Source organism: Zootermopsis nevadensis, unplaced genomic scaffold (assembly GCF_977971745.1).
Source record: "Zootermopsis nevadensis isolate Lab colony 2312 unplaced genomic scaffold, Znev_1.0 Znev_ptg000031l, whole genome shotgun sequence".
Taxonomy (NCBI): Eukaryota; Metazoa; Arthropoda; class Insecta; order Blattodea; family Termopsidae; genus Zootermopsis; species Zootermopsis nevadensis.
In genome coordinates this window covers 6,386,245-6,405,249 of record NW_028259163.1, presented here as the reverse complement: position 1 = coordinate 6,405,249, position 19,005 = coordinate 6,386,245, and the positions used below count along the sequence as shown (strand labels likewise).

Here is a 19,005-nt window from a genome sequence, read left to right as displayed (position 1 = left end):
AAATTAAAAACATTGAAAAGTTTAAATTCTTCAGTTCATGAAGATGATCTTGATGCACACCAAATGAATACATAAAACTGCCGCTCCAAAATATAATACAAAATTAAGATTAAATTACTTGTCTGATACTAAACATGGGGTTCAATATGAATAACTTAAAGAAATTATAATATTATTTATCTCAACAAAATTAACAAGAAACGTATAAAACTTTGTTTTGTATCTAAAATTTCTGTTTTGAATGGATGAACACTTGTCTCTCTAAAAGGAAGCAAGGATAATGGAATTTAAGAACACAGTGCTGAGAAACATATTTGGAGCTAATAAGCTGAAAACAAAAGTTACGTAATAAGAAGCAGCAAATATTATCAGGATAATCAAAGAGAATCAGATTCAAAAGATATGTAGCATGAACAGAATTTTAGAATATCTTACTGGAAGAGACCATATAGAAGGCTAGGCAAAGGTCAGAGAATGGAGTGTGAGGGTGTGGCCTGAACGCAACTGGTTCAGAACACAATACTGTGACATGTTCCATGAACAGTTGGTTATTTGTTCACCAGCTGAGCAAAAAGACCCTTTTCTATGAATTCCTTCATATCATTTCTTCACAACAATCTTTCATTCTATGTATTCTTACGCTCGTGCATCCTTACGCCAGTATGGGGCATAGAGGCCAGAAAATGCTGGAACAAAATACACACCTCCTGTAGATGGCACGTCAGCTGCTGCACTTTCTGAATCACCGACTTCCCTCAAAATATTCACGTTCTTATGATTTTGTCTATTATATTTGAATATTTTATTTCAATACAATTCTGTTCGACACTGGTAACTTCTTTTCTTACCATTATATATTATGAGTAGGGCAAATAACTTGTACAGGGAAGATGTAAAATTCATATAAAATTTTATTCAGAAACTTGAAGAGAAGACTTTGTAGACCTAATTATAATAATCTGGCTTGACTTCAGGTCCACAAATGGGCTCTTGTGGTTCAGTTTCCAAAACAGGAACAGAAGTTCTTGAACAGCTGGGGGATTACTAGGTCCTCACAAAGGACACTACTCTGCAAGTTAGTTAACTGCACCTGAAATGGGAATGGGCGGATGAGGAAAAACCCTTCTTCCTCAGAACCTTCATAGAATCAGGCATTTAGGAAACCACATTAACTACAGTACATTTCCAGCATCCATCTTGGACTTGTTACCCTTGGTTTTGCACCTACCATGTTCTTTTCACAAGTACGGCCAATGCAAATTGAACAGGGCAAAAGAGAAAATGTCTTTACTTCAAATAAACACTCAATTATTTCTCACCAATCACAAAAAATTGTAAAACTCAAAAAAAAAATATTTATGTTCACAAACCTCAGTTCACTCCATTGATTCCTTTCTTCAGGGCTCCCACAAATGCCTTACATTTCTTACCACCAACTTGCGAGGCATTCATCGCCCAGATGATGGAGGCAGTATGACCTCTGAAACGTCGGTTAAAAACCCAGAAGACAGAAGTCTTCATACTCACCGCTGTGGAAACCTCAAATCTTACAATTTGTTCTGTTGAGAAATGTAACATTTACCGCAAGCCATTTCAGCAACGTCGGTGCGAGTAACTGAAGTTTAATATGGGAGTAACTTTGAGGGTGATGGCTCCTAAATCCTTTTTGACGTAAATACGTCTATACGGAAAGGAAGTTTATATATTGACTTTATTCTAAATATTTCCTTTATACTTTATTCCTACCAGATACGTAGATTGAATCAAGTTTCTCTTTATATGGACGTTGAAACTGTAATCATCGTCCAATTCTCTAGGTAGTAGCGTTGCCATATTATTAACATCTACTGGAACATTGATAACTTGTCCCAGTATCGAAAAATGCACCCAATTGATGTCTTAACCTCCCAATTTGCATAAATGGAAGTAATGTAATGTAATGTTATCTTCAATGTCATCCATCTTGTTACGAAAGAGGATTGCTGACGGCAATAATGTAACACAACAATGCCGAGTAAACTGACCATTGTTGTCGGTCCATGTTTACACATTGTTGATATGGATTGACAACAATGGTTATGTTAGCTAAGAAACTAATTGTTACGTCATCTGTTTACTCGGCATTGTTGCATTAGTATATATTGCCGTCAACCCCGCCACGACGAAACCCCGTTAGCGTTAGCAAAATTTCCGTTCTTATATTACGACCGTTTACCATTTCCAGCAATGCGTCTTGTGCGCAGGAATGGTTTCACCTAGGTAGGGACGATGCTTGCGCTTGCGCAGGCCTCTGCCCTCAGTTAGCTTCTTTGGTTGGTTTGGTTTTAGCGTTAGCAAAATTTCCGTTCTTATATTACGACCGTTTACCATTTCCAGCAATGCGTCTTGTGCGCAGGAATGGTTTCACCTAGGTAGGGACGATGCTTGCGCTTGCGCAGGCCTCTGCCCTCAGTTAGCTTCTTTGGTTGGTTGGCTTTCGTCATTGCGGAAAGAGTTGAGCTGTGAATCGCTTGTAGAAAAAGTGCGTTGTAGACTAAATAATTTTGACATTGTATTTCATTACATTACATTTCATTTCATTATATTACATTACATTTCATTGTATTACATTACATTCAGCTACCTTCTTTTCATTGTCTAAAACATCAGAACTATTTAAGAAATGAAGAAAGGTGAAAGAAAACGTTATCAAGTACTTGAAGTACCAACAGCAACAAGGTAAAGTGATACTAATAATACTACTCATTCGATATATTACGTTTACGATAACTCTTATGAAAACTGACTTTATGATCGATTTTAAGACGAAGATTAGCAAGGGTGGGGTTGAACGTAGAAAGTTGACTGACCAAGAACAGTTGGCCTCTGAACAGCGAAGTAAAGAACTAAAACATCAGACCTATTTAACAAATAAGACTTACATTGATAAACGAAATATTAAATATCAATAGAAACCGATAGACGAAAAACGCGAAATTATCGAGAAAGGAAGACTAGGACTCTAGAGAAAGTGCTCCAAAAAGAGCGCTTTGCTCTAATCTCTTATATAAAAGTCTGATTTCTAAGAACCTGAAAATTAAAGTACACAAAATAATAATTTTCCCCGTTGTCTTGTATGGGTGCGAAACATGATCTCTCACTCAGAGGGAGGAGCACAGATTGCAGGTGTTTGAGAATCGGGTGTTGAGGAGGATATTTGGGCCTAGGAGAGAAGACGATGGGACATGGCGGAAACTGCATAATGATGAGCTTAAAAATCTGTACTCCTCCCCTAATATTGTCGGGGTGATTAAGTCGAGAAGAATGAGATTGGCGGGGCATGTAGCGTGCATGGATGGGACAAGAGGTTTGCACCGGTTATTGGTTGGGAAGCCTGAGGGGAAGAGACCGCTGGGGAGACCTAGACGTAGATGGGAGGATAATGTCAGGCGGGATCTATGGGAGATAGGAGTTGAAGGAGACTGGATTTTGTTGGCCCAGGTCAGGGTCTGGTGGAGGGCTTTGGTTAATTCGGTGATGCACCTTCTTGTTCGGTAAGCAATCTAGTTAGTCATATATAAATATTTCAGATTTGAAATTGCTAATTTTGATAGTATCTAGCATGGGCTTATTAGTTGCCCATTTTTAAATACAATAAACACTTGCAGGTAAATTATATTTTACAACTCACTAATATTTCCAATTTTTAGAAGATTTATGTATGACTAACCTACCATTTGCTGAAGGCGCTGAGGAAACCCACAAAAGATGTTATAACAGTTAACCTGGTAAAAAAGTTGTCAGTGGAACCACGGTTCCTGAGATTTTGAAGTAAATACGTCTATACTGTAAGGAAGTTAATATATTGGCTTTATTCTAAATATTTCCTTTATTCTTTATTCCTACCAGATACGTAGATTTGTGAATCAAGTTTCTATTTATATGGACGTTGCTGTACGAACTCCTATGGGCATTGTTGTTTCATTACTGCCGTCAACAATCGGCTTTCGAGACCATTGGCATTGTTGTGTTACCTAAGAAACAGTTTAGTTATCTGTTTATTGACATTGTTGTGTTTGTTTACTGCCATGAACAATCGGCTTTCGAGTGAGTCTGAAAAGAGCTGAGCTGTGTATCACATGTAGGAGCAGAGAGAGTGGAGTGAGTGGAGCCAACGAGAGGTCTGGTCGGCTGCGTGTGAGAGCACCGGGTTCGTGTACCGTGGCGGCTGAGGGGTCAGCGTGTCCATTTGGGTGCTACGGGCCGATTTGTTTGCGTATGTGAAGAGCTCCCAGCTCGGGGGAACAGATGTGTGTGTGCGCGTTGAGACCAGAGAACAAAGACTCAGATACTGTTGTTCTAGTAGAGAGTTGACTGTAAGTGCAGACCCCTGTAACTGATTTAATTTAACGTGTTTAAAACAAGGGTTGACAATCAAGGTCGCAATACCAACCCACGTTTCTTTGGGAACTTTAGGTTCATTATTTGATAATAATTGCTTCTTGCGTTTTCTGTATTATCTTATACGTTCAGCAGAAGTTTTTGGTATTTCCTCGGGAACTTTAGGTTCATTATTTGATAATAATTGCTTCTTGCGATTTCTGTATTATCTTATACGTTGAGCAGTAGTTTTTGGTATTTCTTTGGGAACTTTAGGTTCATTATTTGATAATAATTGCTTCTTGCGATTTCTGTATTATCTTATACGTTCAGCAGTATTTTTTGGTATTTCCTTGGGAACTTTAGGTTCATTATTTGATAATAATTGCTTCTTGCGATTTCTGTATTATCTTATACGTTCAGCAGTATTTTTTGGTATTTTCTTGGGAACTTTAGGTTCTTTAATTGATAATAATTGCTTCTTGCGATTTCTTTATTCCCTTATACGTTCAGCAGTTGTTTTCGGTATTTTTTTGGAAACTTTAGGTTCGTTATTTAATTCTTCTATTTTTTTAATTTTTTCTGTACTGTCTCATTTATTCTGCGTTGTGGAGTCTTTTAGCTTCAATGTCATCCATCTTGTACAATGTATGACGCAACTTACTATCACAACGATAAATTTGTTAATAATTCTTATATAAGATAAGTACTTGTGATATTGTAAAACGTTTTTACCAGCACAAAATTACCTAGTCCACGACGGACTTCTACAAACAATTCGCAGCTCAGCTATTTCCGCAATAACGAAAGTAATGTAACACAGTGCCAAGTAACGTTTCCTAGGTAACACAATAATGCCGAGTAAACATGACGTTCCCTAGGTAACCATTGTTATCGTATCTTACACATTTTCCTGTCACTTTTTCGTTTTTCGTTACATTTCTTTTCCGAATGACCCTTCCTTATAGACGTGTTTACGTCAAAATTTGAACCAGAAACTTAAAATATAAAGGCGGGATGATAAGGACTTCGCCACATTTGGTTGGTGAATGGATTGAATGTTGTTGTTTTCTGGGTTCTGGTGCTGGCATTACGCTTGAGGGGCACAGTTGACATCTTTGTGGCAAGAGTATCAAATATCAATCGGTCTGTACTCACTTCCTGGTTAAGTGGTATTTTATTAATATTGTTGAAAGGTTTCCACATTAACATATTTATTTTTAGCAATGTAAAATTTGCTGCAGAGAATTGTGAAAAAAGTTAAATCTAAAAGCCATTTTATTGAGAAATCATTTTATTCTTGGCACTTAATAGTACGCAGTTGAGTAGGAACCTTAAGTCTAACCTACATAAAAGCATTTAAATTCAGATTTGTGAAATCCAGTAATCTTGCCTGCTCAGAAAGTAAGATCACTGAAGAAATGGTTTTGGGTGAAATTGTAAAATTTATGTCACAACCATTATTTGCTTGTGATTAATAATCTCTTTCATGATAAAAATTGACGTTTGAAACAATTTTAGAGTTAATTAATAAATATTTATGTTTTAATTTTTTATATTTTGTTGTAGATATTCTGATTCTGACATGGTGAGGAAGAAAGGTAAGCTGTGGCCACTTTGTGTCTTGTTTGATATAATATTAAGGAGACCCAGTTCTCTGTGATCTTTTACTTTTTGAGAACTTTCACAAGTAGCTGTATATCTTGTTACAGCCTATCCATTAGTTGGTAGAAAACAGTTTCTGTTCTTAATATATTTAGTTTAATTACACTGCCTACCGTTGCAATAGTGAAGGTGGCCATTTCTGAGATATGGCCCTATGAGGTGGACTGCTACCTCAGATTGTAGGTTAAAGAAACTAATTTTAAAGTTTCTGTTTTCATTAGTGCTGCAACTGCCCTTATAGCAAAACATGCCGAGCTCAGTTTAAGGATGATGTATTGCATATGTGTTTTCCAGTCTAAATTGTTATTAATTTGTAGGCCAAGAAATTTTATTTGAATCAATTTCCTCCATTATTTTATCTACTCGTCATACCATATATTTAGATTTACACAAGTTCTGCTGTTAGTACAAAATTTCATGAAATTTGTTTTGTCACAATTTAATGTGAGTTTACTGGCTTCAATTTATTTGTTTAATCTAGCAAGGACATCATTTATGTAATTTTGAAAACAGGCAATTTCTGGATGTGAAATAATAATATTAGTATCATCAGCAAAGAGTATAGGTTTAGACTGAGAGTTTATGGTTGGGGCTGATCATTGATAAATACAAGAAAAATCAGAGGATCAAATATTGAACTTTGAGGCACTTCATGTTTTACAACACCCCAATTTGTGTAGGCGCTATCATTTGAATCTGATGATTTTATTTCTACTTGTTGCTTTCTGTCATGAAGGTATGATTTAAACCACTGACCAGCTTTATATTTAATTCCGTAAAAATTTAGTTTTGATAGTAATAATTCATGATTTACACAATTGAATGCTTTAGGAAGATCACAAGGTATTCCACCAACATGCACTTTATTATTTAGTGCTCTTAAAATTTATTCTGTATGTTGAACAGGGCTTTATCAGTTGAGAGATTTTTTTTCAAAATCCAAATTCTTCACCTGCAAGGATGTTGTTCGAGTTTAAGAAATCACTTACTCTCTTATACATAACTTTTTTCAAATATTTTAGAGAATGTGCATGATGTTAATGATGATAGGCAAAATGAGATGCATACAGCTGAGTTATAACTTAGGAATAGTTTGTGAGAGGTTGGGATTTTTATTTAAAAGTTTAAAAGGCTTAACTCACCATCTACTGATCAGATTCTGGCACAGTTGATTCATGCAGTAGTTACAGCTGCAGTTGATATGTTTTGAGATCTGCAGACTTATTAGTTTTATTCTGAAGCAGAAAGAATTATCAGAGCAGTGGGAGGAATATGTTATTGTAGGTCGTGAAAATGTTTGTTTGTATTAGGAGCTAGCCCAGAAATTTTGGAGGAAGACATTAACTTTTCAGGAGCATGCAATCCAATGAAGCACCTATTAAAATCATGCTTGTCTGCCTGCCTGTCCATATGCGTTCATCTATTTTAATCTTTATTAGTTCAGACTGTTTTACCATTTACTTCTTTAAACTTGTTTTGTTAATTGAGAGATATATTCATAAGTAACATGGTGTTTAATTTTGCCATTGGCATCCTGTCAACCATTGTTGTAACATAAATATTTTAATTGTTTTAGTTTTTCCTGAATTATTAGACCCAGGGCATGGACTAGTACAGGCTCTTGTGAACATAACCTTGAGGTTTCGTAAATGGCATTGAATTCCTTGATAGGTCGAGTGACATAAAATTCTCAAGAAGGACTGTGTTCCATGGATTTAGTTAAGCAAAATCTTATTTTAATGTAAAATTTTTATTTAGGGAAGAAATCTAGTGGACAGAGAGAGGAGCAGGCAGTAGGAGGTCAGCCTCTGATGAGAACTGTTAGGCAGCAAGTGGGATCATCACAACATAAGGAGCTTCAAAAGCAACACGAGGCACCCCCAGTGTTGTCAGGTGGTTGCGTAGCTGGACCATCACAGCAGTCACAGGGACAAAGTTTTCAAGGTCCACAATATTGTTCACAACCTCAAAATCAACAGCCATTGAAACCTCCTACTTACGATGCTGGCAGAGGAAGAGCAGGTACTTGAAACAAGGTCTTGGGTTAATACATTCTGTATTTGGCTGATGGAGAATGCCTTCTGAATATGTAATGTTTGTCTGCATTTTTTATTGAATCCTATATTAATGCTGCAGATAAATTCTTGTCAACAGTATCACCCCATCACATCTTCCTGTGTTCTGCCTTTCATAAGTCATACAAAACCACTTCAAAATTGTTACTGAAATGTAAACAATTTTTTCTTAATTGTTATTAACTCAGATATTTGCCATATTTTCATACCGTTCTCAATTATCTTCTTCTATGATGGCCCACAATTTGTCAAAGATTGTGCAGTATTTGATGATACAGCTGTGTTTATTTAACAACACTTTTTCAGTTGCTCATATTCAGACTATATAGCATCAAATGAGAGGATGATGGTAAATAATGAATTGGAAAGGATGTGGAAAGAAGTGGTCATGGCCTAATTCTTGCATATTGTATGTTCTATCAATGCAAATAATTAATAAGTGTTTAACTATTATTAGAATGAAGAATTTTTCTAGTGAGGCTCTTCTGCCTCTGGAGTGTGAGTAAAAATAATTGTTTACCCACACTCTAAGACACTTCTTATTACAAAGTCTAAAAATATCAGTGCACATTTCTATTTTCATTACAAAAATGCTCATATTGTGCTGAGGAAGGTGTTTGATTGATAAGTTTAAAATTAAAGTTTTGTGTTGGAAATTTAATTTTAAAATAATTTTTAACTTAACAACATTAGGGCATAAACAAAAAGTTATGTGGTAGGAGCAACACTAGTATCACTTTTTGGAGATTCCTGAAATACATCTATGGATATTCTGTATAGAATGTGAAACAACGTAGTGAGTGTGTGAACATTTTATTTTGGCTTTCAGTTTTGCAGTGATAGCAGCTGAAGCATTGGGACTAGGAATAATAGTATTAGTGTGAAAGTACCTACAAATTTGTGCAAAATGTTTGCATATCAACACGTGCAAATGTAGTAATAGTATTAATCTTCAAGGTTATATTTGACGAACGTAACATTAGTCTCGTTCTTTTATAATGCTGACAGAAGCATAGACTGATCTTTATTAATTCTGTAAACTACTAAAATAACCTTTATGAGTTCAGCCTGGAACTCCATCCTTGTGTTGAACTGATCTCAGTTTTATATTCTTGAATAAAGAATATTTATAAATTTTAAATATATTTTGTTGTTCATTGATGAACTTGCAGGCACTGTAAAGCAACAGACTGGAGATGCTGATGTTGCAGCTATAACTAAAAGAATTCAGACATTAACGATCCCAAATAGGACAGGTTGTGGGACTAAAGGAAGAAAAACTGTTGTAGAAACCAACTATTTATCACTGGACTTGTCAAAGCTTCGGAACAAAATTGCAATTCATTATGATGTGGAATTTAAACCGTCACCATTTCCAAAAAGACTTTTGAGGTATGTAAAGCCCCATTATATTTTGCATATGATATGTACAGGTAAACTTTGTATGATTTTTATGAGATAATGAATAATAATTATGTTAACATTAGCTTCAAAATGGTTATATTTAGTTTTACAATAATTCACTCTGATTTGCATTATTTGGTAACTGGTAAGATTTTAATTGTACATTTTTCAATGCATTGTTGTTTTTTAAATTATTTTACCCACAAATCTAGGAACTAAATCAGTTTTTATGATGTTTTGAAGATATGTTGCATGTGAAAATGTGTTTGCTATAGTACCAATACATTTAAATCTAACAAATACTGAACTTTTCTGCCTTCAAAGACTTTGGACATCCATGGATATTTGTGTAGCTAGCAGCAAAAATGAATTTCTTACCTGTTGTCTATCTTGTTTAGGTCAGTTTGAACAATATTAAAACTTTTAATGACTTGCATGTAATAAAGACCTTTTGCTTCTCTGATAACTCAGAATACTATGATGTTAATTTTCTCACAGTAATTTGTGTGTTGTTGTTAATAAGTAGGAGGCTAAATGTAATGTTTTGTATTTATACAATTTGGTAGAATCAATGCATTGCTTATATACTTACAGTTTGTTATTGTCAACATTGTCAGTGTTGGTAAAATTCATTACAAGTTTAGGAGCTAGCCAAAACTTTAGGGACCAAACGTAATGTGGTTTGCCAGTTGTTGCTTCATTTAACAGTACATTGCAAGCAGGTCCTTTCTCATTGTGATTTTGAATTAATGACTGCTGCCTCCATTATAGCATTATTTGTAGATGCATGTTAACTTCGAGGATGTATTGATTTGTACAGCTCTTCTCTGGTTGAAGAGTATTACTGTATGTAATTGCACATTATGTATGAAGCTTAAAGAATATTGCCTTCGGTGTTTAGGTTTCAAAATCCTAAATTTTTGTTTTTGTAACAATACATGCTCTGGTCCAGTGGTTTTGAACTTGTGGGTCAGAATGAATTGTGAGGGTGCCTTGAAAGGGTGACAAGCTTAACCTTTTCCTCACTGATTGTTGCATTTGTAACCACACTTGGAGGATACAATGAGGATCTTTGGTTAGTTTATGAACTGTAGTGATCTGATAAGAACAGTTCCATTATTTAATAAAACTATTAATGATAAACTGTTTGCACAGCTTTATTCAGTCAGACTTTCATGAAATTTTTCTGTTTTAACATGTTTCTACTATACCAGGTGATCTTAGGGCAGTAAATACTAAATGTATAATACAGTGAAACCTCGATGCATCGTTTTCGGCGGGGGTGGGAAATAAAAACGATGAATGCGGGAAAACGATAGATGCGGGAAAGCATTAAATTTTTTAAAAAAAACAATGTTTCTCTTTCAAAGTTACTTCTTTTTACCAAAAAAGTCTTTAATGGACAACTGGTTTGTCGAAACTTTACGTTTTAGGCCAAACAGGGCCCTTTCCACGTTCAAAATGTTTTCCTCGTCACGTTCACTAATATTAAGCGCATAAAAGAACGACTTCACTTTTGCCAATGCAGCGTGTGCTTCGGCAAAACTCGGCAAAGTTCGGGCTCGCATTCGTCGTTTCTCCCTCTTCCTCACCGCTCCCTCAACCATCGCGGACTATAACAGGAAAAATGGAAGTACTATTACTGCCGAACTCAACGAAACGTAGCTGTAGAAGACACGATATGAACCAGAAGAATGAAAAAGTTTCGCTCGCCTTTCCTTTGTACTTATAATAAAAGCATTTGTGAAGAAATTCACACTGCACATGCCATCTGGCATCGCTGGAAAGAAATATGAGTGCACCCAAATTAAAATCGTAAAATTTCTGACAATGGGCACCGCCATTCACTCCAACTATCACCCCTGCACCGCTGACCCCTCATTCCAAAAGAATCTGTGCTGGTTGGGCGACATAACAGGTTACCGCTACTGTGTATTCCAAAAACATTGTGCGTCTTTCGGTATTAATTTATCTCAAAAATCAGCATTTTAATTTCTCAGAAACGATCATTGCGGGAAAATTGTGGGACGGGACTAAGATTTTTGAACGATCGATGCGATAAAACGATAGTTCGAGGAACGATAGAAGCGGGAAAACGTAACATTATTTTATATGGGATGTATTCGGGACCGAACAAAACGGACGATGCATCCGGGAAAACGATAGTTCCGGGAACGATGGATAGAGGTTTCACTGTAATTGTTACAAAAAAGATAGGATTGACCGGTTATGGGTATATATTAATTCATTTACAGGTGTGGGTCCATTGCATGCGCTTTATATAAACTATGTTTATTTGTCATAAGAGATATTTTGATTTGAGGTTATGTACATTGTTTTGTATAACAATAAAGATTCAAATTATATAAGTTGATATATAAACTTATAGTATGTAGCATGTAGTTTTCTTGAAGTTAATGACACTTCCAGGTACTAGCATTGTTAAGACCAAAGTAGTTAGGTCTGTAATGTAAAAAAATCTTGCTGTTTTATTATGCCTCAGTAGAAACTTGGTAGATTAAAGGTCTTAAAATGTTATTGCACAGTGTAGAAGACTAGGTTGCTTCTATTATAAACATGTATGTTATGCAGATTGTGTATGTTGTATTGAATTTTTATGCTTATAAATATATCATGTTTCTGTATGTTTCTAGTTTTGTTAGAATTACTGTTGAAACTGTATAACATTTTGTGTAATTATACATAATCTCTTATTTCAGACGTGCAATGGAAGAATTCAGGCGGAGAAACTTTCCTGATCGATATCCAGCTTTTGATGGGAGGAAAAACTTGTACAGTACTCGAGAGCTGCCAGAGGTATGTTTGGTTTAATTTAACAACAGTAAGCTGTTGCTGCTGGTAATGTTGATGTGGATGAAAAGACATAAACCTTATAATGGAGGCAGTACGGCCCTTTGAAACATTGATCATTTTTCTACCAGACTACACAGTGCGACATCCCAGATGACAGCCTTCTTCATACTTATCATTATGAAAGTCTCAAATTTTGCCATATCAGAGTTAATTAAAAAAGTTGGTTTTTCCTTTGTACCACTGTAAATTTGTTTTCCTGTGAATTTGTTGTAAGATTTATAAGTCTTCAGTTCTGAACATTGTGGTACATACAACTATTGAAATAGGTACTGTGATACTCTGTAGCAAAGTACTGAAGTGTTTTTTTTGTTTTTCAGATAACTGATCATTTCATGGTGCAAGATGATGAATCTGTTAGGGTTAAAGAGTGTGAGATTACCATCAAATACACATCTCAAGTTAATTTGGAATCCCTCTCTACATATATGAGCAGTGACCGTACACTGGAAATCCCACAGAAAGCTATTCAGGCTGTGGATGTTGTGCTGCGCAATGCACCATCTTTGCATGGGTAAGTAGTTAATTAGCTGTTTTGTGACTCTTGGTGTACCAGAAACATCTGATTGGTCTGTAAGGTATTCATCAATACTGTGTCAGTTACAGAGATTGTGTAGTGTCAAATGAAGTGAATGAAAGTATGTAAACACTTGAAAGATGTCTACTTCAAGATACTCACTGGTATTGCCTGCAGGGCCAAGGAAGAGCTAGAAAGCACTGAATCATGGTAACCAGAAAACCTGGCTGAGATTTGATCATGATCTTGAGGAGGATTGTGACATGATAATTGTTCGTTAATTTTAAAACTTGCAAAATAATTATGAATGTTGATTAAAATGGATATGAGTATTGTAAAAACTCTGCATGTATTTAGTTATTATTCGTAGAGAGATTTCTTGGTTTAACGGTCAATCTGCAGGATGATAAAACTGGAATTTTTCATCCCAAATTTTTATGACATTTTAGATAATAGTCTGTGATATAAAATTCCAATTGATTCTGTTCAAAGTATTTTTTTCTGTAATCAGTACATATTTATCAATCAGCGTTGAGTTGTCAATGATTTAACTTACAACAGTGCTGTTTGTGCAGGGCCGGATGGGTCTTTGGTAGGTATGTTTGGGTCTGTGTGGGTGAAAGGGGTTACTGGTGAGATCTCTTTCCTGTCAGGGTTAACATGGGGAATAAGGATGATCACCAGCTGGATTGTAGAAAATTGCTGTGAAGTGGTGAGGTTGCAGGAGTGTCAAGTTTTGCCACAGTTGTTAACACTGGTATATACTACATAGTATATGGTTTATTAATGTTGATGAAGATGATTCTCATACGTACAACACAATGTTTATCAGAAAGAACACAGGCAGCTTTACAAAGAGGATGAATCCACTCTAATTTCTCGGATTGCTGCCAACTAGGCCACTTTGCAACTCCGTTATTCTCAAGTGTTTGGGACTGTTTCTACCAGTTGCCACTTCCCTACCCTCTTTTTACTGAAAGATTCCTGGAAAATAACTGCTCAGTACTTAGGTTTTTCAAAGGAGTAGCAGGTATATGGTGTACAGAGTGCATGTGGATACCTGCGTTTTACAGCCTAGTTGTGTGTGCTTGCGCCCTGGGCTTGAACTCAGGGGTCCATGGCAGACTCATTGGCTAGACCAGTTATAAACTGTGTTTTATCTCTCCAAACCTTTTATGACTATACATTATTAGAATTCTGAAAGGATTTTCCCTTTTTGAAGTGTATTTACAAACTGCTAAATTTTCTGTTTATTTGTTCCTTGCTTCAGCTTTATGTCAGTTTTATCTTGGAGTATAATTTTGTTTGATTTTAGTTTTACCTTAAAACACTGTATCAGTAAATAAATTGACGTTCTAAAATTTAGCTCTGCTTTTTCAGATGTTAAACGAGAAACACGAATTGTATGAAGTACCAGAAATCAGCTCATTATTGGCATGTCATTCATATTTTTCTCCCATTTTCTCAACAAGATACTTAAAAATATGGCTTTGCTGCTTCCTATATATCAACTAGAATTCATGATGTAATCGCAGTATAATTCTGTAAATTGTGCAGTAGACATGAAGTGCTGAAACATGAGAAATAAATTAATCCATTAGAGTTTGACGTGAGTTCATAATGAGTCTTTAGCCTGGTTTCTGACTAAGTAATTTGTGGTTTTCCTGAGTTTCTCCACCAAAATTCTGATATAATGCATTAAAATATGTCAGAACTACTACTTCTCAATTTCATTAATTCTTTCACTGAACGCTGTATAACATGTGCAGTTCATGAGGCATTTAACAAGAAGATAATTCTGTGTTCTTCTTTGACAGTCGGATGCTATCTTTTCGCTATGGAGGCTTGGTCTGCACGGGATTTATGGTGGATAAAGTGTTACTGGAGTGGGTTTTTTCTGAGTTCTTTTGTTGTATCCTGTCAGTTATTGATTAAACAGTGTTCCATACTGTCAATGCAGTGTGTGACTATGCAGGACATTAACAGTCTCATACCTGTTGAGACTTCAACCCTGAAGTTCGCTTTAGTGATGATTGTATTTCATGTCGCTGTTTTGTTGAGGTGCATGAAGACTTTAATGTGAAACTGTTTGTCTGTGTTTAATAAGATAATGGTATTAATGTTTATCTTGTTAGGTTTGTGCAAGTTGGACGTTCATTCTATACTCCTCCAAGCGGTACAATTTTGAAACTCGGTGATGGACTAGAAATGTGGTATGGAGTGTTCCAAAGTGCCACTTTGGGCTGGAAGCCATTTGTGAACATTGATGGTCAGTATATTTAATGGTTGGTAATACTTGGTACTTGATACAGGGGCTTGTCTTAGTGTTAGCATTACCCTCTATGTTTTTAGGTACCTTGTTTAGTTGGACAACATTCCTCAACCCCCTGAAAAATTTATTGCAGATATTGTCAGTAGGCATATTTGCAAGTTAAATGTCAACTCTAAACAGAATCACATGTGCACCAAAATACATAACCAGGTACTGAAAAAGACAGTTTTCTGTTTGCCTAAGATGAGGTGTTTTTCTGAGCTGGTGTGCCAAGATTTATCGTAATGTTTATTATTAATGGGTCATGTGTACTACAGGCTGCTGAACATGTTCTGGGAAACAAAATACATCAGGCAATGACAACATAGAATACATATGAGCTTTTTATGAAAAACAAGCAATATTTTTTCCATTGTTATCAATTTTTGGTATTTGTTACCTTTTTCATTTTTGTTTGTTATTGTGAATAACATTTTATTTTATAAAGGTTAGTTGTGAAAAAGGTCTATCACTTCTTTTTTAAATAATGCAGGCCATAAAATTGTTTCCAATGAAATTCATTATCCAGAAGACAGAAATCTTCATACTCATCACTGTGAAAACCTCAAATCATTCTCATTATCATTAGTTTGTACAACTGCTTTAAAATAATTTGGCACCAAAGGGATTAAGCACATAAGTGGTGATAAATAAGGCATTTTTTTATCGAAAGCTTTGGGTTGGTGGTCCAGTTTTTAGCTCTGAATACAAAACTTGGCATGATTTTTTAATGACTTTACAGGTTTTCTGCATAAAGTTGTAAATTATTTTTCCTTGTATTGAATTAAAATTATATCATATTGAAAAAAGATTTGAAATAAAAGTTGTAGATGTGAATGGGATATATGTATTACTTGTAAATGTTTTTGTATGTGATGCTTATTTTGAGAAGATTTATAAAGTTTGCAGAGTTGTGTAAAATAAAATAATTTATAGTCATGTACATTTTTAAAAATTGGCCATCTGTTATGTAGAACCCTTCAGTGGAACTGTAAAATCGGTGGACGAATATGAATATTGAAGTAATCATACTGCAGCACTAAGTTTATTTGTTACATTTATTTCTGATTTAATTGTGATAATTATGTTTTACAGTGACACATAAAGGTTTTCCATCACCACAAAATGTTGTGGATGCCATTTATGAAATCTGCAGACCTCAAGATCACAGTGAGTTGAACTACAATCAGAAGGAGGATTTCAAGAACTATATCAGTGGTAAGGGTGAGAATAGTTACTGAAAAACTGCATTATCCCTTTTAGTACCAAGCCAGTACATTATGCCATAAGACTGTGAAGCAATTTTGTTTGAAAAGGAAGACCTGTAGTTAAGAGATATATTTTTCTTTGGAAATGTAGTTTACACATTCAACAGAACTGTGTTCATATATGAGCTGTTAAAAGCAAGTAAAACGTTCATTTTGCAAAATACTTTTTCAAATTAACATTGAATTTTCACATTTAAAATAATGTTCTCCAAAGATCAAAAAGTTATGAACACAATTAATACAAGTTGCTAGGAAACCACAACAAACTCATTGTCAGCATTGTTATTAACAGCAAAAGCATTACAGAGATCAGTTGGAAATAATTGCTGTTTATTCTGAGAATCATGAAAACCATAAATGCAAGAGATATTGATTGTTAAAATGGTGGAACATGTAGTTAACACTGAACTTCAAATACTTAAAGTTATGAAGAAAATAATATGGTTGAAAACTCTGTTGATCAGGGACCATTATATCCCTTTAAAATTCACTTCTTAAGGTTTTCAAATGTGGCCTTTTCAAGTAAGGTGTTTGAACTATAGGGTCTGTGGTAACCATATGCTGGTCTTTTAAATTGTGGGCATAAGAGGAGAAGTGACATTATATACTTTTCTCAGGAGGGACAAAGTTATTTTAAATACTCAGCAATGTGTGTAGGCCTATTGTTAATTTATTTATATACAGATTTTTGTCCTCACACTATAACATCTGACTGTTGGTTTAGCTATTTGAATAATGTAGATAACCAACAACATGAAGATGGCTGTTTTCTGGGAACTTCTGCCAGACTGCATGGCACTATAATCCAGAAGACAGTCATCTTCATGCTCATCACCTTGCAAATCTCAAGTCCTACTAAGCAGCAACATTATTTGGTACATAGGAGTTATCTCCTTTTTGCATGAAGGTTTTGAATTATAGTTTAAATAGCATTTCTGAAAGCTTAATGAAACTGCAGTCAGAGTCTTCTATTAAAACAAACTTCTTTTAGAAGTTAATATAGCCAGTTAGCTTAGTATGACTATGGACTGGATGACTAGTGTTTGATTCCCAGCAGAGGCAGAGGATTTTTCTTCAAGTCCTTGCATCCAGACCAGCTCTGCAGCCTACCCAGACTTCTTTCCCGTGGGTAGTAGATGGGCCTTTCTGCAGGGGTAAAGCTTGGATAGGGCATGCCGCTGAACGAATCATTCCCATGTAATGCAGAGGTCAAGAAAAAATGCCAGCTTTATGTCCTGTCCTGTCAAGTGCCTTCATTGTGTATGTAACAGTCTAAAAGTATACAGGTTGTTGGTCTTGAATTTTGTTTGTTTCAGACTTAAAGGTTGATTACATGATCCCTAACAACCCAACCAGCAAGCGAACATTCAGGGTAAACGCAATTGCTGAATGTCCAGCAAAATTACGGTATGTTCAATCTTTTGTGAGCTACAGTCATATCTTTATGTTCACATGTTTTTCATCAGTAGATAGCTGTGAATGTACAGGAATGTTTGTGACTTCACATGTGCAGTTATATGAAATGAGAAATATGATAGCTACAAGTTTGCCTTGATAATTTCTACCATCTGCTGAAATCTCTTAAATTATTTTTCCTGGAAATAAACAGAAATTTTTTTAAAATTGTAAAAATTCAGTTTCCCTGGGATTGCATTATGAGTATATTTTATGATGTTACAGGAATATTTTGATTTACATGTAATGTTTTTTTATTATAAAGATTTCAGTTGGATGATGGTCAAAGGATGTCAGTTCAAGAATATTTTGCCCATGTCAAGCGTATACAACTGAGATTTCCACATCTTCCATGCCTTCATGTTGGTTCACTTAAGAGAGAAAAGCCAATATATCTTCCACCAGAGGTATAGTACGCGACTTAAATCTTGAGACTTGCAAGGAATGCAGGAAGTCCGAAGTGTTAAAGGCTGATGTTATCTTTCCTCCTTCACCCCAATTCCTCACCCCGAAAGTCTCAAGATTACAGTCTTACACTGTAAGAAACCTTATTTTGAATTGATATATGATTCTTTATGCACTGTAAATCAGCCCCTATAGAACAGATTGGGACTGTTTACTCTCTGACTGTATTTGGACTGTTTCTTAATACAGCTGACATTATTGTCATTTTATGTAATAGAGGGGGATTTTCCTTTCCATAGAGATGGTAAATTTTGCTTTTCCATTTATTGTATTTGATTCTTCCTTGGATTTCCTCTCATTGGTGTGGACTGTCTTATAAGAAAACCTTCTCCATTCTTCACTCTCCTCTTGTATCTGTATGTCTTCTTTCACTTAGTCTGTCCTCATGCTTGGTCTCCCAGTCTGTTTTTCAAAACACTAGAAGGTGTTTGTGTTCTTTTACTCATATTTACAGTGCTTAATTTCAAATATTTAAAAAAAGAGTTCTAAGAGTACCAGATGTAAGAAAAATATATTTAGTGGTTTGTGAACTGAGTTAAACAATGATTTATACACTTTCTGTATTGCTAAGTTAGTTAAAACCAGGGCATATTTCTAGAAAGAACAGGCACAGCT

The 19,005-nt window shown here is 35.3% G+C and overlaps 1 protein-coding gene across 5 annotated transcripts in view; it reads left to right on the top strand.

The window, feature by feature from the left end:
• The window catches only part of LOC147872030 (protein argonaute-2-like), a 36,513-nt gene that overhangs the window by 2,972 nt on the left and 14,536 nt on the right, over nt 1-19,005 (top strand). For 2 of the 5 annotated variants that reach the window (XM_087359514.1, XM_087359513.1), the window contains exons 3-10: nt 7,783-8,046; nt 9,272-9,491; nt 12,224-12,320; nt 12,695-12,888; nt 15,027-15,160; nt 16,298-16,420; nt 17,787-17,877; nt 18,191-18,332. In XM_087359514.1, coding sequence (XP_087215640.1) covers nt 7,783-8,046; nt 9,272-9,491; nt 12,224-12,320; nt 12,695-12,888; nt 15,027-15,160; nt 16,298-16,420; nt 17,787-17,877; nt 18,191-18,332 — 1,265 coding nt within the window. Of the gene's footprint in view, nt 1-2,478; nt 2,719-4,072; nt 4,356-5,928; nt 5,961-7,782; nt 8,047-9,271; nt 9,492-12,223; nt 12,321-12,694; nt 12,889-15,026; nt 15,161-16,297; nt 16,421-17,786; nt 17,878-18,190; nt 18,333-19,005 lie in introns of those variants that run through there. The other 3 variants (XM_087359515.1, XM_087359516.1, XM_087359517.1) reach the window with 3 other exon arrangements.